The 24,161-nt window shown below is 37.6% G+C and overlaps 1 protein-coding gene across 12 annotated transcripts in view; it reads left to right on the forward strand.

Moving 5' to 3' along the window:
* Positions 1–24,161, forward strand: part of ABI3BP (ABI family member 3 binding protein) — a 252,995-nt gene that overhangs the window by 181,298 nt on the left and 47,536 nt on the right. For 10 of the 12 annotated variants that reach the window (XM_082624917.1, XM_082624921.1, XM_082624922.1 and 7 more), the window contains 8 exons: positions 279–353; positions 4,330–4,404; positions 10,429–10,488; positions 11,089–11,136; positions 11,961–12,041; positions 14,712–14,789; positions 19,203–19,268; positions 21,615–21,689. In XM_082624917.1, the coding sequence (XP_082481043.1) occupies positions 279–353; positions 4,330–4,404; positions 10,429–10,488; positions 11,089–11,136; positions 11,961–12,041; positions 14,712–14,789; positions 19,203–19,268; positions 21,615–21,689 (558 nt within the window). The remainder of the gene's footprint in view (positions 1–278; positions 354–4,329; positions 4,405–10,428; positions 10,489–11,088; positions 11,137–11,960; positions 12,042–14,711; positions 14,790–19,202; positions 19,269–21,614; positions 21,690–24,161) is intronic. The other 2 variants (XM_082624928.1, XM_082624920.1) reach the window with 2 other exon arrangements.

The raw sequence follows: 24,161 nt of genomic DNA on the forward strand, positions 1-24,161 counted from the left end.
ATTTTTAACCTATTTAATAGGTATTTGAAGTGGATATTTCTAAAATTCCAACAGTTTCATTTGCCAGCTGAATATCTTGGATATCTTTAATGTGCTGCCTTTTTTTTTTCCATTATAATAAGAAAATTACCTTCTTATACTTTGTGGTTCTTTGGGAACTTTAACTGCTGTGTATTTAGGTCTTCAATTACTCAACAAACATCTCTGAGATCCTAGAGGTTTAGGTACTGTGACTCTTGAAGACCTCAAGGGCTCCGAACCTATATCCTTTCTTTTAGTGCCCAAGCAGACACCGCGAGCTCCTCCCAAACCAAAAATATCTCCACGTCTAAGAATCCCACCGACACAGCCAGGTAAATACTTATTTTATATTCTGGCCTGAAAAGTTTGATGTTAGCGGAGTTACTCTGTTGAATTATAGCAAGTTAGGTTTTTAACCCTTATAAAATAAGACTTCCTTTGAAACCTAATAAATATTTACATTTATTTTTAGACTTTATCAAAAAGTATATTATTGGAGTAGCTTATTCCAGAAGCTTCCCTTTTGTTATATTATTTGAGAGGGGGATGGAGGAGAATGGAATTTCTTAAAAGAGTAGCCTGCCTACTCCCTTTACTTCTCGCAGCTTGAGAAAACCTTCCATGGTCCTTGAATGTCCTCCCCCTGCCAATCACCTAATTTTTTTTGGCCTTTCAGTCAATTTTATTTAACATTAGGTCGTGAAGATTTTTAATATATATCCTCTCCTATAAAATAGTAACATAATATTGCTTTGGTTGTTTTGCTAGGAATTTTGAGAAGGACCTAAACAAGAGTCATTATAAACTATTTTTTATTCTGTTCAAAAAGCTCTTACTTGAATGATTGAATGATTAACTCTAACCCTAACTTCTCAACCAAGATCTTGTCCAATTCCTCTGACTGACTTGGCAGATCTCCATTTCAGGCTACCATAAAATTGACATGCCTCAAAGAAAGCTCATCTTTCCCTCCTTTCAGTTTCTCATTTATATCTGTTGCAGATCCTGAGCATTTTACATCGATTTTTATCCTCTTCCTCATCCGGCCTCTGCAGTCCATCAGTTTTTCCAGACATCTCTAACATTGGTCCCCACTCCAAGCATATACCCAGTCATGCCTAGTCTATTGTCATGAATCAACTGATCTCCTGTCTCTCTTCTCTCCTAATTTAAAATTGTACCACCCTTGATGCTTAAGTGGCTGATTAACTAATTCATTTCATCAGTTAGCCACTTAACAACTATATTGCATGCTGACCTCACGCCAGACAATGTGCTAGACACTGGGAATGTGAAACAAAATTTCATCCTTCTGTAGTCAAGGAAGTTATAGTCTAGGCCAGTCCCTTAAATCTAAATTTATTTTTTATACATGGCCCACTTCCAAAAAGCATATGAAGTGCACCTACCCAATTTACTAGGAAAGGAACCCTAACTATCACCAATGGTCTGGGGAAAGGAAAATGTTAGCAGCATCAAAATTATGCTTGATCTAGGTAGTAGCTCTGAATTACCAACACAAATTCTTTAATCATATCTCTGTATCCCTACTGAAAGAAAAAAACTGTAGATGTGGGGATGGTCTTTAATATCTGAGAGGTATTAACACTTTCTTTAATATTTCTGAGAGAAATTTTACCTATTACTTTGAAGGAAAACTCCTTAAAAAAACAGTTCCATGTACTACATCTAGCTAACGATTTTAAATCTGCTTTAATGTATTTTAAAATGTGTTTTTATTTAATTACTAAAACTTTGCTAAAAAATAATATGGGTGTGATATGTAAGTAGATGAAGATACCAAAGGAACAATCATCTGAAAGAATAAGAAATTTAAAATAATAACAAGAAATAAATTTGAACTATTAATATATAAGAAATACTGGGAAAAATAATTGATGATTAGTGAATAAGTAATGAATAATAGAATAAGAATAAAAAACAAAGCAAGTATATTAAATTTGTGGATAGGAAACTAAAATCTAACTTTAAGAAATCAGCAGATAAAATCACGAGAAGAAGCTCTCAATCTTTTATGTGAATATAAAGCATAGAACAAATGAGGCAGAAAAAGGAGAAATGGAAAGAAATAAGAAAGCATAAAACAATGAATGATGGAAAATAAGAGAAAAGATGAGAAACAAGAAGTGCTGGAAGTTAAGACATTGAAGATATAAAGTCCTCATTAGTAACATTTTAAAAAGTAAAGGAGATATGAACTAAGAAGGAAGACTTATTCATAATTTTATCTTTTTGAGCGGTACTCTGTACTTATAAAAATACGATACAGTAATTCAGGAGCTTACTCTAATTTCCCATTATGACACTGTATTCTAAGTTTCAACTTTGTTTGATTTTGATTTAAACCTTTAGCTAACCTTCCTCGACAAGGTAAGCAACTTCAGAATGGATAGATGCATACGCTCAGTGGTTCCACTCTCACTCTGAAACCCTGGAGTGACTGCAGACTATAACAAGAGAGCATCCTGATTCTGTCCCAACTGAGCAAACTCCCAGCCCATCAGCATCTCCCCTGGAAAGTAGCTACAATCCAAACACTTCTAGCTTTGTCAGGGCAACCTAGTGTAAGCGGACTATTTGGAAAATTGATCATGAAAAAATGCACTCTACTTATTCCTCTTAAAAGTGGGTGAAATTAGGATCTCTCTTACCCAGGAAAATATGAGCTTTAATTAATAGATCCCAGCAATACCCTAGATTTTTATAGTCTTTCAAGGATATTTGTGTATGTATACATATGTATCACTCAGTAGTTCAAAAACAAATATTTAAACCCTAGTAGTACTCCCTCTTTACCCCTGGCTAGCTGTTGTGAATTTCAAATGGCCATTTGAATGGGAGAATGTTCTGTTCGTACGTGCAATATCAATATCAGATGCAAATTATTATTGTTGGGCTATAAGGGCATCATCTAACAATAGTGTGTACAACTTAAAGAGCAATACAATGTATTCATCTACCACTATTTTCAGAATGAAATTCTGTAATTGGGCATGCCACCTCATTTGTACTTAAACTATGTTGATAAATTAGATAGCAAAATTTAAATTTACTATATTTGGCATTTGAGGGGATAGTGGGATCAAAAATTTGGAAGAAACCATCAAGAATATTTCATCATTAAAATACAGGTTTGATTTTTAGATTCCTATGTTCATAAGTAATAGTGAACAGTCCTGTTAATGATTTTATATCTAGAAATCTTATAACCATCAAAATTGCTCCTAATTCTTGAGGGGGCAAATAATGTGAAAAGCAAAATATACTCAGATCCTTCAATGTCAAATTTGTAAAGATTCTCCAGAAGTGGAAACAGATATTTATAGGGGTATAGCTTTCACATCATTTTGACATTTCACACTTAATTCTCACAATCACCCTTTCAGTTAGGACCGGTTTATTAATTCCACCTAAAAAAATGAGGAACAAGTTAAAATGTGACCTGCAGAGCTGGGATATAGTGAGCCCAAGTGTTGGGACCTAGCGGTCATGTCTGGACCTCAGTGTTCAAGTCTTGTCTCTGGTGCTTAATGATCACATGACCCCAGGCAAATAGCTTTAAAGTGAAGCTGATAATTCCTTCCTCTCAGCATTACAGTGAGAATCAAAGAGCATAATCCTTATGAAAATACTTTTGAAATTGTAAAATGAGCTATAAATGAGCTATAAACAAAGTAGACCTTTTTTTTTTTTTCCTGGTATCTATTACATTAGCACCTTGTTACTCCAAAGGAACAGCTGTGGAAAGACAATTTTGGTTTGTGAACATGTCATTTAAAGGTTTATTTAGAGCTTAACAATTGCCGGGGATGTAGAATGCGAGCCCACCCATTCCATTCTGTTGCCCACTTCTCTTTCTGCCGTTGCTGAGCTGACTTTAAGCTGCTCTTTTCCATACATCATGGGCTCCCATTCTGACTTCACTGAATTCATCTTCACAGAAAGACATGGGGATGGGTTTAAGAAGTCAAGCAAACATCCACAAAAGAAGAGCACTCTTGCATTAATAAATTGCTATCTCTTCTGAAATGATGTTTTTAAAAAATGATTCATCCTGTTCTTACGCTTAGTCAAATTTTGCTGTTTCTCAGATTTCATTTTTCTTAAAGTATCTGGAATTCTAACTGATCTATTTTTAGAGCTTAAGGTTTATTTTTCCATCTAAATCCCATTTCAATACTTTTTTAAAATCAGTAATCAGTCTTATACTTTGTCATATCTTATGTGTTAAGCAAGACTGGGAGATGCTAAAACCAAATGACTCATGATCCGAGCTCTCTCTTTCAGCTCCTAAGGTGTTCCAGCGTGTTACTCCGAAGCCAAAGACATCACCAAGTCCAGAAGTGTCCTATACTCAGCCTGGTAAATGCTTTATTTCATGTTTAAGCCAAATGCATTCTACAGTCACACTCTGCTGCAATGAAACATGAGGACTGATGAATGTGAGGTCCATGTTTCACTTCTGTTCAGGTACCACGTTGTATCATGCATGATATAACCATTTCAAAGTGTTCATAAGCATTATCTAAGTGCTCATATGGTAAGTTGTTGATATAATGCAAAGGCAGAGAATTATGCCAAGGGTAGAATGCTTCTTCTAGAATTAAAATTCTCTTATTTTTTGACTTCCAAAAAATAACCTACCAATGTTAACTATGCTGTGCTCACGTTTCACCAAGATAAAATAAAGAATTGGGGATTTTCCCACAAAAATGATAAAATGATGTTTTACAAATGGAGGAAATGATGTTTAACCCTTTTCTTAGGTTCAAACATTTTAAACTATCCAGCATTGAGGGTCTTTTTTTTTCTCCTTTTAAATTCTATTTTACCCATTCATGGAGTAGTTGCTTGAGTCAAGAAATTTGTTTCACACAGGAAAAAAAGATTTCTTTAGCTACAGGTCAATTTCTTGCCTGTCATTTGAGAAGGCTTTTTGCCCCTTTATGGGGAGAATAATCTCGTGTTTGTGGGAGTAGTCAAGGTAGGGACTGCAAGGACCCAGACATTTCTCTAGCTCCTCAAGTGACGGTACAAAGCTGCTGTTAGCTTCACTAACTAGTTCACTGTTAGTTCACTAATAAGCCAAACCAAGTTTTTAACTAGAGTATCTGAGAAATACAATAAGTCCCCCCCCTTTTTAAGGTTCAATTATTTATAAATTCTTAGATGGTCCTAGAAGCATATAGAACATTCCTAGAACCAAAGGATTTCTGAGCTCTAGCTTGAAATGATGGCATTTTGGAGGCAAGTGAATTCACTTGCTATCATGTTTTCCAGGTTGTATAAGCACAGGGTGTTACTGCCACTGTGGGATGGCTAGGTTGTTACAGGTGGTGATAGGCTGCAAAGAGCCTCTTTTGCTAAACTTTAAAGTCTAGACTTTAAGTTAGTACTGCTAAATGCAACAGTCAATATTATAAATGCCAATAAGGAAAAAGCTGATCTTCCCACTTGCAAAAGGTCAGCTTCTTGTTTTCAACTGAGGAAAAAATATGTAATGGAAGTGAAGTCATTACAGATAACAACAGTAGATATGAGTGATTATATTCACTTTTCGTTAGAGAAAGCAATACTGTTGGTCCTGATATGACATAATCTCATTAAACCAATATATCTAATAGTTCCACATTTTCTTCTTTTTTAAATGTCTACTATTTGCCTTAATTCCATCAACACCTTCTTTTTCACAGACACTCTGACCTGTACGTTTGAGCCCTGGAACAACAGCACAAACGCTCTCTCTGGAACCTTCATTGAGCTTATTCTATTGACTCTCCAATTCCAAATGTTTAGATTGAATTCTGTCTCTAAACCTAGGGTTGGTCCTGCCATTGTGTCCATCAGGGGTTCCCCTATTGCTCCAGGGGTGTGATGCTACGGGAAGAATCACAGGCAATCTTTACTACTATTTAATGTTCTCCCAAGTGTTTTAACAGACTGGATTGAGTTTTGGGGTTGTATCTAGGCTCAGGTTTGCATCCTAATGAGCCCACAACCTTGTTTACTGGCTCCTCAGAAAACAGAGTAAATTACATGTAAACTTAATGTGTACTTGTATCTCTATCCTTCTTATAGAGATAGAAGCTCTATAAAAATGTAGAAAGTAGTACTGAAATCAGGACATAGTTATGTTTTAACACAATGTTTATCTCAAAATTTATACTGAGAGATATCAGAAGTGACAAAACTGAATTTTTAGACCTGTACCAAATAAGTCAGTCTTGGATTATCTGTACAGCTCTTTCATTCTAGGTATAACACAGGTTTCATCCAGTTAGGCCTTTAGAAAATATCTTTCAGTCACTCAGTTGAATTATCTACAACACTTAATGAGAAACCTAGACAAACTGAGCCCACACATCATGTCCAGAACCAAAACAGAACTGGCTTTTCTTTTGATCTGCCTTGGAGGAATGCTTTTGAATTCAGAGCAAAGGACTTGCCCTGATGCCTGGCTCAACAGAGCTGAGCCTTCTTTGTAGATTGTTTCTGTACCAAGGGCTGTCTTGGCTTTGTGGTAACTTCTGTCACCACAGAAATATTTGGATAGACTTCAGTCATCGGGAGCAAACCAGGGGCAAAAAAAGTTTAGATTTCAGCAGGCTATCCAATCCTACAAATGTTCTGTAACTGCTCTCGGGCAAATTCTAGTTTGCAGTCACACATCAGCATTTTTGCAGTTAGTAAAGAAGGGACTAGTGCTAAAATGTCTTTTGGAGATGGAATTGCTAGGTTGTAGACAATACTGAATGGTGTTATGGAGAGAAGGATGACACTGTGATTTCTAGCTTGGGCAGGTGGTAGATGATAATACCATTAACTAAGGCAGGGAACACAGAGGGAGGAACGAAGGCTTGTGTTTGTACATGCTAGGTTTGGAGGGCCAGTAGGACTGGTGGTTGAAATGTATTTTTGGATATCTAAACAGAGGTCGATATTTAGGATGTAGATTTGGGAGTCATGTGTCTCCATATAGAAGGTTCTTAAATCTTGTGAGTGAATGACATCATCCAGGAGAAAGTACAGACTGGGAAAATAAGAGATCAGAGATCAAAGTCTTAGGGGACACAGTTATATTTAAAGAGTAGACAGAGGAAGAGGAGCCAGCAGAATTTGCTGTCAAAAGATCTAAGAGTAGCAGGAAAGAGGGACTCGGAAGGCAAGACAGGGAAGGATGACTGTCAATGCCAGTGAGGTGGACAGGTGTCAGAAGAGCTGTTGGACTTGACAGTGTGGGTCCAGAAGCCTGCATCTGAAACCTGTGGGCCAATGCTTCAGGATTCAGCAATTTTCAGACTTTGGAAAGGTAAAACAGCACATATACCATTGATTACAAGCATATTCATAAGTCTGCAGTGAGAAGTATGAACAGTCACACTACTCAGGATGAATAAAAACTGTAAATAGCCTCAGGTCAGTTCTAGTCAGGTTTTGCTGTCAAATAAGTTAAGAAAAAAAAAAACACTTTCTGTCTTCAGAGCATTTTGAACTTCAGAACTATGGATGAGGCCTCATGGATCTATGGGTGCAGGAGTGGGTGCAGGAGATCAGGAAGCCAGTCCACAGTGAATAGAGGAGATGCAGTTAAGAGACCAGGAAGCAGATAGAAGCAGATAGAGTTTTTAGATGAAAGGAATAAGAGCAAGAAAGGGATGGTTTGAAGGGGAAGCCATCTCAAGGAAATGGTTATTAATATTAGAATGTTGGAGCATTTGAACTGTTTTATAGGTAGAGAGGGAGGAACTCATGGATAAATGGAAATATGGACTAACGGAGAAAAATAGAAGATAATAGAAATAATGGAAAGTAAAAGGCCCCAGAGGAGATGGGAGGGAAGGTGACCCAAGAGCAAGCACAGGTAAAGCTCTGAAAGTGGTCTCTGAAAGGGCAGGAAATCTGCTTCCTCTCAGACTGGACCTTAGGGTACAAGGTTAGAATAAAGGAAGAGGGAATCTGGAGGTGAAAAGGGTGTGTGGTCTATGTGTATTACTTTTCGAAGAGAATCTCTTTGTAGCCTATTGCAGGGGTAAACCTTACTGAAGGTTCCTTATTCCACCATCTCTATCAGAGAGCGACACCTTCATTCTCTCATCTACTCTGGCAAAACATTCATGCGTATTCATTTACATTTGTCCATATTGGACGTTTCCACTCACAATTGTCTCATGTTAGTTGAATTGTTCTTTGGAAACGTGCCCTTTATTCAAAAAGACAGTTAATATAACTGGTAAGTTAATTGGTTATTTAATATAAATGGTACATTGGCTAATACAAATGGGTCTAAAATATAATAATGGTAAGTAATCTTATAAAGAAATCAAAACTGCCTTCTTAATAAATTGTCATGATTTACACTGATAAGTTTCCTCCAGCATGGAAGATCTTGGTTTTAAGAATCATGCTCTTATTCAATTTAATATACGGAGGAATGCCGCATTGGGAAAAAGAAAAAAATAACTTTGCATTTGTTGGAGCTGCCGTTGACCAAGAAAGAGAATGATTCATATCCCTTTCCTGTGAATATTTCTAGTTCTTTCCTTTCCACTGATTTCACCTGCTTTAGAACGTCTGGCATGGCAGTTATTAAATCATCCCTTCATGGTTAGAAAGTGCCAATTGCAGCAGCAGGAATCCACATTAGTCTAAATTCCTCAGGAAACTAAGGCATGCAGTGAATCATGTATTTACAGTATATGGTGGATTTATTGGTAGCACATTTCTTTTTAGCTTCTCCTTTCCTTAATCTGGCTCCTCTCTGTATAGTCTAGCACTGCAACCAATTAGGATGTTTATAAACTCAGACTGCTCTGTATGGCCGTGACCTTCTCAGACGCACACCAAAATGCCTTCTCCCTCACCCTCCAGATAAGAGTTAGTTTGATTTACAACTGGAAATGCCTCGTATTTAAGGATTACCACTTCAATCCTTAAAAATACTACAAAGCAAAGGTGAAGTGTTCACTATGGTGATGGTTTTTCTTTAACTTTGTCCACCACTAATCTTTTTGAAGTTACCTTTTTAAAAAAAAGTCCAGATATCAAGTTCCCCTGGTGGTTACCCTTTAGCTCATAGAAGTTCTAATGGAGTCACATTTCTTTTCAGTGGACCAAATTCCACAACTGTGATTTCACTCGCACTTGCTTAGTGGCCTAGACTAAGAACAGATGTGATATGCACGTTAAATGTGATCCCCAAAGCCATAAAAGAGAATGAATGTCCATTTTATATCATCTATTTCTACAGTAATGATAAAGTGGTGCTTGTCCACCTCATGGTACAAAAGTTTTCTTCATCTTTCTCAGAGGCAGAGTTGTAGCCTGAATCCTAATTTTTTTCCTCTGGCACCATATAAGATGCAAGAAAGTTACACTGCATACCTAAGGGTATTTATGAATTCGGTGTGGTAGGAAAGCTTTTCAGTGAGTGAGTAGGGTTGACAAGGACCTCCTTTTAGGGAAAATGAGTTAAAGAAATACGTTATCTTGCTCCTGAAAGGAGATTTGCCATAGAAATCTGGTATTAACAACAGGCAAATCACCCTGGTATTTTCCCCAATGAGAGATAAGGTATCAAATTCCCAGCCTACCATTTTATTTTGCCGAAGTAGAACTGGACACAGGCATTAAAAATATACTGGATATCAGGACTGAATATGATTATTGTTTAGCGTATATTTTTCTCCCTTGTTTTCATGTTCTTATATGTCAGGAGGCCCTAATACCTATACTTAATACCTATTATACTAGAAGCCATATCACTAAGAATGCCAAAAGTGGCAACATTTATCTAACGTTTACTATGTAACAAGCACTCTCACGAACTTTACATTCGGTATCTTCTAATGAGTGACTGATTCTTCCTGCTTTATTTTCTCCCCATAATGACTGTTAGTGCCTTTTAGAATAAAACTTTGTTCTTCCCTTAGATATTCAAGAGTTTTGCCTTTCTTCCTGTTTTCCTCAATTTGCAGGCCATTTCTTTAAGATAATGTATTTTCTGTTGCTGTCAGTGGAATTTTAGCAGGAATATCAAATGGCAGCTAACCACTTCAGACAAAAACTGACCTATTACTTTGAAGACAACTTGAGGGAGACCTACCTCCTTGTGTTTCATTACATTAGTTTGTTCTTCCTTTTTTTTTCCCTCAACAGAATCTTCAAAATGACCGGTGACCAACTTTGTTTTACTGCCATTAGAACCTTTCCTACACAGTGACATTTTTCCATTTCAGAAAGATGGTCCTCTTCTTGGCTTAGCCCTTTAGCCACTGTGAAAACATCTTTGCTTCATTCATGCTTCCCAGGGTTTTAGGTCTATGGGTTAAGTTTCACTCCAAGTATGACATTTAGAGTGCACAGTGTTTTATAATCTTTTTCTTTCAGTTCCAAGAGATGTGCTCCTTCCCCATAAACCAGACCCCGAAGTCTCTCAGAGCGAACCTGGTAAATGAATTGTTTTATTTTCCCAGTTAGGAAGTGTATTTTTCAAAAACTATTCTTGAGGTAAATATATTTTTGGAATGACTATGATGTGGAAGAAGTTCAGAGAAAATTATGGATAGAAAATGTGTATTTCTTTTGGGGAGGTTTAATCATACAATCTGCCTGACACATTTTTCCCCATGAGAGAATAGTGTATAATTAGTTTATTTTCCCTGAAAGTATTTTTGTTGAATAGAAGATCATGCTAAAGTTATAAGATATAATTATTACCTGAGCTAACCATTTTCACCTTCTTTCAGAATGTAAATATAGCTACATTCCAAATGTGGGTATACTTTTAAGTTAAAAATATGGGTGCCTAATCAAATTTTCTTCATAGTGACAGTGAACGAAAACTTTAAAGTTTTAGTTGAACTAAAGTTTAGTTGAACCCAAGTTCCCTGGGTGTCACCTAAGGTATAGAACTTTCTCATATTTATTATGATTCTAAGAGAATGTTTAAATGTTCAAACGGGTGCATTGTAGAGACACAGAAACTGGGTTTACTTCACCAGGTAGTAATTCTCATAAATATATTTCTTTGGTTTGCTTTTGGCCTAGTTCTGCAACCTGTTACCTTTAGAATTGATCTGCCAGAGACAACACTAGGTAATGGTTTTCCCATTTGACCCACTCTAATTATTTTCCTGGCTGCCATCAAGATTGCAGGTCTTTCTCAAATGATCACATTGAAACATCATCTGTCCTCAGTCCTCTTCATTGTTTCATTCTCATTATTTTTACTCTTTCCAAAATAGAAAGGCAGGGGTTTCAAAATAGAAGGGCAATGTTCTAAAGGTTTGCTCTGAAGACCAACTTAAGACAGCTCACTACTGAGCCTATTCTCACCTACCCCATTTGTCTCTGTGTTCAGAATGATTCCACCTTACTCATGCCCACCAAGTTAACTTTTTCTGCTGGTTTAGTGGTTCTCAGCTGTGTTGTTATAACCCACTAGCATGTTGTGGAAGATACTGGCAAGTAATTATTATTAATATTGGTCAAAATACTAAAGATTGACACCAGTTTATTTTTAAAAATAAACTTGAGCAGATGCCAGATGCTTGCTACAGTGATGATATTCTCTCTCCTGTTGTAATCCTATGTGCTCTCTTGGATGGGAGAGCTGCAGCTGACAGACCAAGGACCATGTCTCACCCACACCCATCTTAACCAGCTATGGTCATAGAGTGTGTCAAGCACTGAATGTCATTTATTATCTATCGTGGTGGAGAAAACAGTTGAGAACCATTATTCTAATGTTCCACAATCATCTTCCTGAAGGTTCTATGCCCACTTAACTTTCTTCTTCCTGACTCACTTAATGTTTTCTGTTTTTCTATTTCAAATAAAGGAATCTCATGTAATATTATTCTGGCCGGGTGCTGGCTTCTGAATCTAAAGATTGACAACCTTGGTACTTGTCTTTTCAGCTCCTTTAGAGACACGAGGCAGCCCTTTCATTCCTATGATTTCACCAAGGTCTAGTCAAGAGGAACTACAAACCACCCTGGGTAAATTTTGTTTTACTATTTCAGTCCAATGAGGACTTAACATTTTAGGAATTGCCCTTAAAGTAGCCATATGTACATTTGTGTTCATAGATTTCCAAACCACAGAGGGTCTCTTTTTATCATTGTAAAAAAATACCCATTTCACTTGATTCTTTTACATTAACTGTATATTTGTCCTTCTAATATTTATGCTGATTTCTAATATAAAATGAGAATATTTTGAAACATCTTGACAAAATTCCAATTTTTTTTTTTTCGGTACGCGGGCCTCTCACTGCCGTGGCCTCTCCCGTTGCAGAGCACAGGCTCCGGATGCGCAGGCTCAGCGGCCATGGCTCACGGGCCCAGCCGCTCTGCGGCATGTGGGATCCTCCTGGACCGGGGCACGAACCTGTGTCCCCTGCACTGGCAGGTGGACTCCCAACCACTGCGCCACCAGGGAAGCCCTCCAATTATTTTTTTTAAAAAGAATCTTCCCAAAGTATATCAATGCTATATTCTTTTATTGCTTTTTCCATATTTGGAACTGCATTTGGGAAGAAAACTTTCATCTAGTATTTGAATATCTTTTGGGGGCTAATTGCAATACCAAGCAATAGGAATTTCAAACTAAAACTGTTTTAAAGGTTACCCTGGAGAGCTTCGCCATCTAATATGAAGACAGGATTTAGCAGTAGCTGTGCTTCCTCTGTGCTACCCAGTGTTCTACATGTACATGTATTTTTAAATTTAAGGCATGTAACAACTTTGTGAGGTAGTTTCTATTACTTGCCCCATTTTACAGCTTAGAAAATTGAGGCACAGAAAGATTTAAAAATCTGGTTAAGCCATACAGCTAACGTCAGAGCCAAATTGGAACCCACATACTCAGTCACCAGAGCTCCTTGAATTCACCCCCATGTTATACAATACAATGAATTCATAGAGAAATGAGCAGCATGCTGAACAAGGAAACTACCTGGGGTTATCAGGGAAGGCTTCACAGAGGAGGTGACATGTATGCCGGGAATTCCAGTTGGAATGAGAGTTGAAGTTAAAGGTGTGAAAGGTTCTTTCAGGTTAAAGACAGATAGGGAAGAGACACAGGGTAGAGAATGGCAGCCAGACTAATCTGATGAGCATGCGGGTAGCCTGGAGGAACACAGATGTATGAATGAGTCAGTAAGGTTGGTTGGAATGAGCTGGCCAGGCTTTCGAAGAGTTCAGCATCAATGTCTTCACTGTGTGGGAAACCCAATTTTGCCTGACACTTGGCTGAAGATGAACTGGAAAACAAGAGTCGCCAGCTTGTGTTTGTTGGCTTCTCTGCCCTGTCCATGCTACATCCCACATGGCTGTTTAAATCAGTGGCTTTATTTTCCTCCCTTCATCCGTTTTCGGATAAACCCATCCTTTGTGTGTGTCTGCTGAAATGAAGTTACTGATCACATTTTAAAATGGAATCCTTGGGCTTCCCTGGTGGTGCAGTGGTTGAGAGTCTGCCTGCTAATGCAGGGGACACGGGTTCGAGCCCTGGTCTGGGAAGATCCCACATGCCGCGGAGCAGCTGGGCCCGTGAGCCATGGCTACTGAGCCTGCACATCTGGAGCCTGTGCTCCAGCAACAAAAGAGGCCTCGATAGTGAGAGGCCCGCGCACCGCGATGAAGAGTGACCCCCCGCTTGCCACAACTAGAGAAAGCCCTCGCACAGAAGTGAAGAACCAACATAGCCAAAAATAAATAAATAAACAAATGTGGGTTTAAAAAAAAAAAATTAAAATGGAATCCTTTTCAAAGGAAAAAATTTTAAACTGAATGAGCAAATGTATCCTAATTACCAAATACTCATCTATTGTAGCCTAGGCCCTCAAAGTCAACATTACCCATGATGGCAAAGTCAAAAGTACTTATCAAGAACCAGTGCTAGATGTGCTAATTATCTAAATTCCACTCCCTGTTTTTTTTTTTTAATGTATCTCAATTTACTGGGCCAACTATCACAAGAATCTCTCTTAGGAGCAGAATCCAGATTATAAAATAGGCAGAAAATAAGATGACAGCATATTATTTGCACCAAGTATTTCCTTGGATCCAGTATGTAGCAAAGTGAACAGTGTAATTTGCTATGTCGGTATGATGTTGTAATGATTTCAAGATAATATGGGACTGGGAGTATTGCCATACTTATTTTTATTTTGTCAGGAGTAATGCACCAGTATGTCAATAAACAAACTTTGATTTTCATGTGAGATAAATAGGATATCTATTCTTCTATGGTGTAAATACACATTATTTTCTATGATCTATTTTTTTTCCAGCTCACCTAAATAATTTGTGGAGCTCATGAAATAGGGAGGAAACATGAAGGCAATAATACATAAAGACAGGAGGCATATCCAAGAATATAACCATGTCCAGTATCATGAAACAATGATCCTGAACTAAAAGCTTTTGAAATCCTTATAATAATCATTAAAATAATAGTGCAAGAAGACAGTAAATATAATAAATGAGAGTTATTAAAATATACCATTATCTTTGACATACGATGGTTATTGGGCATAGTTATTAATGCAATTTACCCTTTTATCACTGCACGAGATAGAAAAGAGTAGGGTTTGCTTGTTTTCTTTTTGACCCATTCATAATGATAATCATTTAAAGCCAGCCATCTTACTGTGTTTCCCCCAGCAGAAACAGACCAATCCACCCAAGAACTCTTCACAACTAAGTTTCCACGAACAACTGAATTGGCAAAGACAACTCAGGGTAATGCTATTTCCCCACCTTTGGATAGTAACTTTTCCTTCTTTTTTAAGCAGGAAGAAAATTTTCTTTTAAGAATGTAATTTTTCATCACAGTGAGTTAAGTTTTTTCATTTCATAGGTACAGGACATCAGCCAAATAGGAATATTTGTGTGAATACCAGTTGAATGTAGGAAAGACAATTTCTTTAGTTAGAGCTGTGCTTTTGAATGTATGGTTGACTGCTTCATGCTGATGACTAAGAAAGAGAGCTCCCATGTTTTTTCCTTGCTTGACCTTCTTTTGCCTCACTTTCCACATCTGATAAACAGGAATCTTTATTTCCTTCTCCTTCTCCTTCTTCTCCTCCTTTCTCTCCTTTTCTCCCTCTGTCCCATCTCCCAAACTTGATCAACACGTTGGTATTGTGGCCTGAGAAAGGAAACTCGTAACAAGAAAAATCATTTTTTAATGATGAATTAATATTAAAACATCCGAGAAGCTTTATTCGGGGGTCTCCTTATATTATTTTTCCTTCTACTTTTTGGGAAGTTAACTCACCTACACAGAGCTGTCTCTCACATCTTCTTGCTCTCGGTAGTCTTTCCTTTTTATATCTTTCTGTCCTACTTGGATTGTAACCAGTTTCAGATTTCTAGTATTTTCTTTTTTTCTTTTTTTCCACTTAATTACCCTCTTTTGCCCATGTCTACCTCTAGCATATGGGAGAAAGCCAAAAAAACAAGAGCAAATAATTTTTAAAGAGTTGTAAGACAAATTTATTGATAATTGGGAAGGGAGATTTGTTGAAGAAACAAAGCAATATGAGGAAATGATAATAAAAGAAATCTAATTTTAAGGTCTATATTTTATAATAAGCAGAGCAGTACTTGTTCTAAATAAACATGACTGACAATACTCTCTATGGTACAGGACAGTTCTTGTAAATTTTGTAAATCTTTTGAACTTGTTTAATTTAATTTTTATAATGGTTTAAATGTTTATTTTATTATTTACTTTATTACCTTTCTACTTATTTTTTAAATAAATGAAAGTTAATATATACAGAAGTAAGGAGCCAGTATAATGACAGCCCTCCCACACCCTCATTACTAGCTTCAGCCATTAACAGCAGGTGTTCAATCCTATTATATCCATACTGCATCCTGATTTTTATATGTTTATTTTTTAATGTTTTTGCAAACCTCTTTAATATCTGGCTTGATAGAAGATAGCTGGATTCTCATAATCAAACACATTGATGTTTTTACAGCAAAACATAAATATTTACAATAAGCAGCGTAAATACTTTTTTCAGCTCAGGTTGTATTGCCAAATGAGAAAAAGACTTCAGCTTTTTTTTTTTTTTTTTACGGTACGTGGGCCTCTCACTGTTGTGGCCTCTCCCATCGTGGAGCACAGGTTCCGGACGCGCAGGCTCAGCAGCCATGGCTCATGGGCTGGGGCACGAACCCGTGTCCCCTGCATCGGCAGGCAGACTCTCAACCACTGCGCCACCAGGGAAGCCCCAAGATTTCAGCTTTTTAAAGCTTTGTAGATTTCAGAATTGAGGATAAAAATCATAAACCTGTTCTTTTCTTGGTTTTGCTTTTTCTTACTTTAATGGGAGTATCAATATTTTTATCAAATTGCTTCTAGCACATGGTTTTATTAGATGAGTTTCACAGTTGATTGGTTGTATATCCAGGATCTGATATCATTCTATGAATTGTCTTAACATATTTATATAATGTACTGTATTTTAATTACTTTCTTATGTTCTGAAGATCCTTAGCTTGAGCCTAACTTGTGCAGCTCTGGGATTCACACTTTTCTAGACTCATGCCAAGGCTCTTTAAAGTGGGCTCACCAAAAATGCATTTCCAGCCTGGTCCAGGCCAGTAACCCTTCTTGAGAGTAGAGGGTCAACTTTAGTAACAGCACACTGTGTGTCCTAGGATCACCCTCTGACCCAACCCTCATAAATGCGTGCCTGAGCTCTATGGACAAGGAGGTCAATCTACTGTATTATTTTTGTTGTGTTGTGTTTTGTTTCTAATAGTAGGCATCAGATGTGCAAGACAGCACACAACAATTTGAGAGATGCTGTAGGGGTGAAATTGTTTCTCTTGGTCTTCATACTCCACCCGCGCATGTACCAGGACCTTGTGGCTTTTTGGTCTCCAAGCCCTCAGCAGTGGGGCCCAAGTGCTCCAAAGAAACTTAGTGCCTAAAGCCTACAGCATGAACCTACTAGTAGGATCTCTGGCACATTTTCTCTGTGTCATTCTTGCTTCTTTGCTGGTACAATTCCCTGCAGCTATAACCAAAACCCTGACCTATTCAAGCTTCTCTCCTTTTCCCCTCTCATCTCAACCCATGGTAGAAATCCACTTGACCAGAGGCATTCTGGGGACATTTTGATTATTTTACTTATTTCAGCCCCCTGATCCTTATGCCACCCAGGGCATAAGGGGTCCCTGGGTGTACCCTTGTACCTTGTACCTTCTTTCCCTCTCTCTATACTGGGCAAAACAAAGATCCTTCAAGGTATTTCTCCTGTAATCCTTGTTTGTCTATTTTTGATGTTATCTTTGTCAAGTATTTTTAGTGTTCTTTTAAAATAATTTTTATAAAACTCTTTGGATATGAAGCCATCTTTTAAAATTATTTTTATTATTAGTCACCAAAAACTATGTGGAGATGATATTTACAATGTTGCATTCTCACAATACACCTTTGTCTTTTTTTTTTTTAATTTAAAATTGAAACCGTCAAGCAGTTTTCTCAAGGCCATGTGTTATCTGGTGATGAGCTATGTGAATAACTCACAGCCCAAACATAAGTTATATTTCAGCTCCTTTATAAGAAGTTCTTTCAAGATTTAAGTAAAGACTGTATAAAAAGTAAAACCAAAATTCTGATCCTGTGGCTTTGAAATAATGAATGTAGTGCTGACTATTTCTGCACTCTGCTCTGTTTCTTTTCTAAAGTTTTAAAATTCATGTGTTCTAGAATGATACTAATAAAAGCCACGATTCTTATATTTCTTTAAGCAAAAGCAATCTAACATTGAAGAAATTAACAAGAAAGCTGAACTATGTTCAACTGACAGGGAATCCTACCACTCTCAAAGAAAATTGAAGAAAAACATTTACAAATCATCATCACATATTTTAGGGCATGTGAGAATTGATTATTTTTAAATAAATCAGTACCTCTGTTCACTCTAGTTATTGCACTTTGAAAGGCCCACATTAAACCTACAGAGAATTTCAGTATGTGTCTGCTGGTTTTGGCCTGAGTATGGCAAAATTCTACTCATCAGTCCTCGCATTGGAAGTTTATAAATGAGCTACATTATAATCTGTTTTGCAGGTATATTTTTTAATGTGGTAGGCAAGGCATTTGCTGATTTATGGTTACATAAATACCCATTCAAAATGTGAACAAAATCATTGAAATGGTGTAATCTACTTAATAAAGTTTGCAAGAAAATTTTTTCCAGTCTTAGCTAAAGCATTACCAAGAAAGTTGGTGGCAGGAGGCAACGTGGTGTGTCAAGGGTGGCAGAGGAGGGAAGGCAAGGATAGACACATCCCAGGATAGATGCACACTTTAAAAGCTTAGGGAGCAAAAATATTTCAGCTGAGTTTCTCATGAATTTGCCTGCTTACAATGGTCACTATTTTTTTAAATGTATTTGACAACTCTTCATTAATGGTCCTCACTGTGCCAGGCCCTGGATAACAGGAGCAGGAAGTAACAAGGTGGCATGTTGGTCCCAGGGCTGTCTGAGTTCTTGATCTTTGCTCACCCTCTCTTGATGGGCAGAACACCAGAGGTCATTTTCTCTCATCCCTAAAGCTTTAATGAGTATTTATTCACTTCCGGGTTCATGAGCTAAGACAATTAGATACAGACCACATGTTTCTAGTCTTTTCTTCTTACATACCTAAAAATATTTTTCTTTCTGCCTTTAATATTATTTGTCTCCTTTGGCAAAATAATGTTTCACAGTAACTCCCTAATTGAGAGATGTGAATGGATGGATGGATGGGTTGATGGACAGATGGACAGACACATGGATGGATGGAGGGGTAGATGGTTGGCTTATATGTTTACCATATTAAGCAACCATGTGGTGAAATAAATGCCCCTGAAAAACATGGACTAAATGATGACTAATCCTTAACACACATTACCAATGACCTACCTCACTTGGATTATGTGCATCTTTAATTTCCAGGCATGAATATTTTTACTTGCTTTATTTTCCCTCAGCATCAATGCTGTAATGCATACTTGGAGATTTAAGAATATTCTTTATACTTCCATGCAAAGTGTACAAGTTGTTGGTCTATAGAGTACTAAATCTCCATTTATTGAGCTCAGGAGTGCTGGTTATTAAATGTGAACTGTTTCCTCTGTTTCAGCACCATACAGATTGTATACAACTCCTGTGAAGCCCAGAACACCTGACAAACCACACATCAGACCTGGTAAGTTGTTTCTCTTTCTGGTGACCTAAATAATCAGCATATCTAAGAAGATATAAAATGTATTGAGGAATTCCCTGGTGGTCCAGTGGTTAAAACTCCACGCTTCCACTGCAGGGGGCACGGGTTCAATCTCTGGTCAGGGAACTAGGATCCCACATGCTGCATGGCACTGCCAAAAAAAAAAATATTGAAACAGCCAAATATACCAAGTGAAGGCTATATATCCTTAAACTGAAATAAATTACATACAAAATTCTGATCCTTGTGGGTAAGTACAGAGGAAATAATGAATCCATGGAAGTGGCAAGACTTAACAGATTTTTAAGGATAATCAGATTTAGAGAACACCACGGAAGCTTAACAATATAAAAGCATTTTTAAAGTAGTATTTTTGCATAAATCACACACACTCTCCCCTCCTCCTTCAGTTTTCCATGGCAATTATAGAGATAGCATTAGCATTAGCTATGATATATTACATGTTTCAAATGTTATCTTTTAAGAAAAGACCTCTTCCATTATAAAAGGCTCTTGTTCTGGCAGAATATTTTTACTTGATTCTTTCAGATTAAAAAAAATTTAGGGCCTCCCTGGTGGCGCAGTGGTTGAGAGTCCGCCTGCCGATGCAGGGGATACGGGTTCGTGCCCCGGTCTGGGAGGATCCCATATGCCGCGGAGCGGCTGGGCCCGTGAGCCATGGCCGCTGAGCCTGTGCGTCCGGAGCCTGTGCTCCGCAACGGGAGAGGCCACAACAGTGAGAGGCCCGCGTACAGCAAAAAAAAAAAAAAAAAAAAAAAAAATTTAAAAACACATTTTACACATTGTAAACATCAAAGTAAAGTGATAATAAACTGGAAAATACTTTTTTTTTTTTTTTTTTGGCCACGACATGCATCTTGCAGGAACTTAGTTCCCTTACCAGGGATCGAACTTGGGCCCCAGCAGTGAAAGCATTGAGCCCTAACCACTGGACTGGTAGGGAATTCCCAGAAAATACTTTAAATCTACTAAATTCACCAAAGGATTTAGGATCTCCCTCACTGGAGCTTGTTAGTGAAAAGTTAACTTGGGGGTTGATTTGGTCCATATAAATCACTCCTATGCTAACATACAAGTTTGGCCAGAGACTCTGGTGTTTTCTTCCCCTTTTCTCCTCTGTGATTCTAAGAAGTTTTAAAGTTCTAAATGACAAAAATGGCTTATAAGCTAACATTCCCAGTGAACATCTCTCCAGGCACATGGAAGAAAGAACAAATACATTTTTCTTTGATTTATGGAGGAGCCCATATTTTTTGGAATAATCCTCCAACTCCATGTGATTTTTTTTTTTTTTTTTTTTTTTTTTTTTTTGCCGTACGCGGGCCTCTCACTGTTGTGGCCTCTCCCGTTGCGGAGCACAGGCTCAGCGGCCATGGCTCACGGGCCTAGCCTTTCCGCGGCATGTGGGATCTTCCCGGACCAGGGCATGAACCCGTGTCCCCTGCATCGGCAGGCGGACTCTCAACCACTGTGCCACCAGGGAAGCCCATCCATGTGATTTTTTTATCATGATAACTGTTGAGAATTTAACGTGTGGCTGGTTATATTAAACCTTTCTACAAAATAAGGAAACAGTAACAATAATGGGTAACAGTGACGGTGTGCTAACCATGCATCCTGTGAGGTAAGGCTGAGGAAGCTAAGGCTTAAGAAGGGCTAGGAAGTGGATTCGAAGGCAAGCAGTCTGGCTTCAGAACTCACTCTCTTAATCGCAGTACACTTAGTGCTTTTCCTTGAAAACTCTGCTAAATGGAAGATAAAACAGCTGACTTCAATGTTTTTGTAATATTATGACTCTCAACAGAGCAGGAGAGCAATTTCAATGGTTTTATCATAGTTCTGTGTTTAACGGTGGACTTGGGCCAAGATTATGAGGGAGCATATATACCTAGAGACTCCTCCAAAAGGACCATGAACTTATATGTTAGGAGGCCTTGACAAATAAATACACATCAAGTTTTGGGTTTTCTTTCGGCATATGTAGTCCTAATCTTTCTTCAGTCCCATTTCGGAATATATCTAGTGCTTATAAATGAAGCCAGCTAGTTCCCACTTAGAAATATAAATTCCCTCTATTTTTTCAAGCCCAGTGATCACCTCAGAGTACATACTCAGGTCTCAAATTCAAGTCTATGATTTTTATACCAGACTTGTGATTTCTATATTCTGAACAACAGTTTTTGGTAAGTCATCATATATTTATCGCCCAGTTAAATGACTTCCAATTCTCTGGAAAGTTTTATGTTCCTTGGCTACAAATTTTCAATTAAAAAATGTCTAAACTACTTATTTCCCACTTTATTGTAGTTCTGAATAGGACAACTACAAGACCTAGTAGACCCAAACCCAGTACAATGCCCAAAGGGAATGGAATGGAAACAGGTAATGATCACAAATTTATTTCCTTTTGATCCTATTAAACTCTAAATATTTTCATTCAATTTTTATAATTTTGTTGAATGCACATTTCAATTCCTTTTTTACCAGTTTTGTTAGTACAGCCAGTTTTGGAAGTTCATAGAATTGAAACTTGTAATTCATTCTGAAGTCAAAATTTCAACAATAAAAAAAAATTTCAAATGTCTCTGAAAAGATTAAAAAATAGTGTTTCACTTTTCTCAGCCTAGTCCACTAAATCAGCTACAGCTACAGTATATAGTCTTGATTCTTAAAAATATCCTGAGTATGAATTAAAATATCAAAATACCTGTTTCCCTAATTTCAAAACACTTTCTATATACAGGTTTGGTCTTTGAGACTGTTATCACTTCGTTTTCCAGTGTATAATTTCACAAGTACCACTGAAATTTTTTTAATACACCCAGATCTGTTAACCACCTGGAATATGACATTTAAATGAGAAGAACAGTTATCAAATGATCACCCTAGTTACAAGCATATCAGTGTTTCCAAATCATTCAAAAATTTAATATGTATATATAAAATCAACCCATAATTATTCCCTAATGAGAAAGAGATGTGAATACTACCTGAAGACATGTATTCAGTCTAAAAACGATTTAGATTTTTTTTTAAGTATGTGTTTTTGTACTCGGTTGTTACAATGTCTGAAGTTCTAGGAATTCACTTCCCTTCAATTAATGAGGCAGATACTATAAATTCCTGACTCATGAAAAGCAAGAAAGCATTACAATATCTATTTATGCTCAGCTGTTCCTTTTATTTTTCCCAAGTGGGATTAGGCAGTTCAAAGTGTCTCAGATTGACGTAAACAGTCTGGCTCTAAACAGAGCCACCTTCTTAATATTCAAAATAATTCCCTGGAGTTTGCCTAAGTAAAAATAGAAGAAAGCATTTATGTCAACAAAGCAAAGAACAAGTAGCTATGATCAAACTTGAAAGCCATTAACCTTCAGTATAATCAAGCATTGATTCTCACAAGGAAAATTCTGTCTTTTGGAGGGAAAACAGAGCATTATTATATTTTAGTTTATTAGCAATATAAATATTTTTTCCAGAGCCACTTGTAATACAAACTGACATCTGTTACCCTCTTGTGTAGATAAAGTCAACTTTGTAATAACTCACCTAACTTAGCTTTGAAAGGATGGATGATCTCTTACAAGGACTTCTTCAGTTTAATTAGTTGGTTGCTAGAAGAAATAGATTGATGGACTACTGAGCCCACACACCACAACTACTGAAGCCTGCACACCTAGAGCCCGTGCTCTGCAAAAAAGAGAAGCCACCATCACAATGAGAAGCCCACGCACCACATTGAAGCCCCCACTTGCGGTGACTAGAGAAAGCCTACATGCAGCAATGAAGACCCAAGGCAGCCAAAAATAAATAAATTAATTAATTTTAAAAAAAATGAGCAGACAGGATATTAGCAAGAATAGAGATCTAAACAGCACCATCAACCAAATAGACTCACACAATTATGGTGAAATGATGTGGGACAAACGTACAAAGGCAGTTCAACAGAGAAAGGACAGTGTTTTCAACAGATGGTGCTGGAAAAACTGGATATCTGTATGTAAAAACACTAAACAAAACAAAAACCAACCAACCAAGCAAACAAAAAAAGAACTCCTCTACCTAAACAAAAAGGAACTTAAGGCGGATCATAGATCTAAATGTAAAATGTGGGGCTTCCCTGGTGGTGCAGTGGTTAAGAATCCACCTGCCAACGCAGCGGACATGGGTTCAAGCCAGGGTCTGGGAAGATCCCACATGCCACAGAGCAACTAAGCCCATGTGCCACAACTACTGAGCCTGCACTCTAGACCATGCAAGCCACAACTACTGAGCCCATGTGCCACAACTACTGAAGCCCGCATGCCTAGAGCCCATGCTCCACAACTAGAGAAGCCACCTCAATGAGAAGCCCATGCATCTCAATGAAGAGTAGCCCCCACTCGCAGCAACTAGAGAAAGCACACGTGCAGCAGCGAAGACCCAACACAGCCAAAAATAAATAAGTAAATAAATAAAATTTATTTTAAAAAAAGAAAAGAAATAGATTGATAGGCACAGGTAAACAAAGCTGAGCTCATTGTTTCCCCTTTCCTTGCTCCACTACCATCCCCAATCAAAATGTGTTGCACATGTTTTATGTTCTGATGTCTGTCTCTTGGGATCCCCCTTCAGGGAAGGACTTGCCTGACCTACCTGAAGGGAATGAAGTCAACAGGCAGTATCCCACTGTCATATCCTTCGCAGTCAGCCTCAGCTGAGAGAGCCTTGATTGGAGATATGAGTGGTACATCTCCTTGTCTACCACAACATATAACAACCAAATGATATTTACCTCAGGAATGCAAGATTGGCTTAACATTCAAACAAATTAGTGTAATTTACCACATTAACAGAGCAAAGGAAAACATCATA

This window comes from Mesoplodon mirus (genome assembly GCF_964341445.2).
Source record: "Mesoplodon mirus genome assembly, chromosome: 6".
Classification (NCBI taxonomy): domain Eukaryota; kingdom Metazoa; phylum Chordata; class Mammalia; order Artiodactyla; family Ziphiidae; genus Mesoplodon; species Mesoplodon mirus.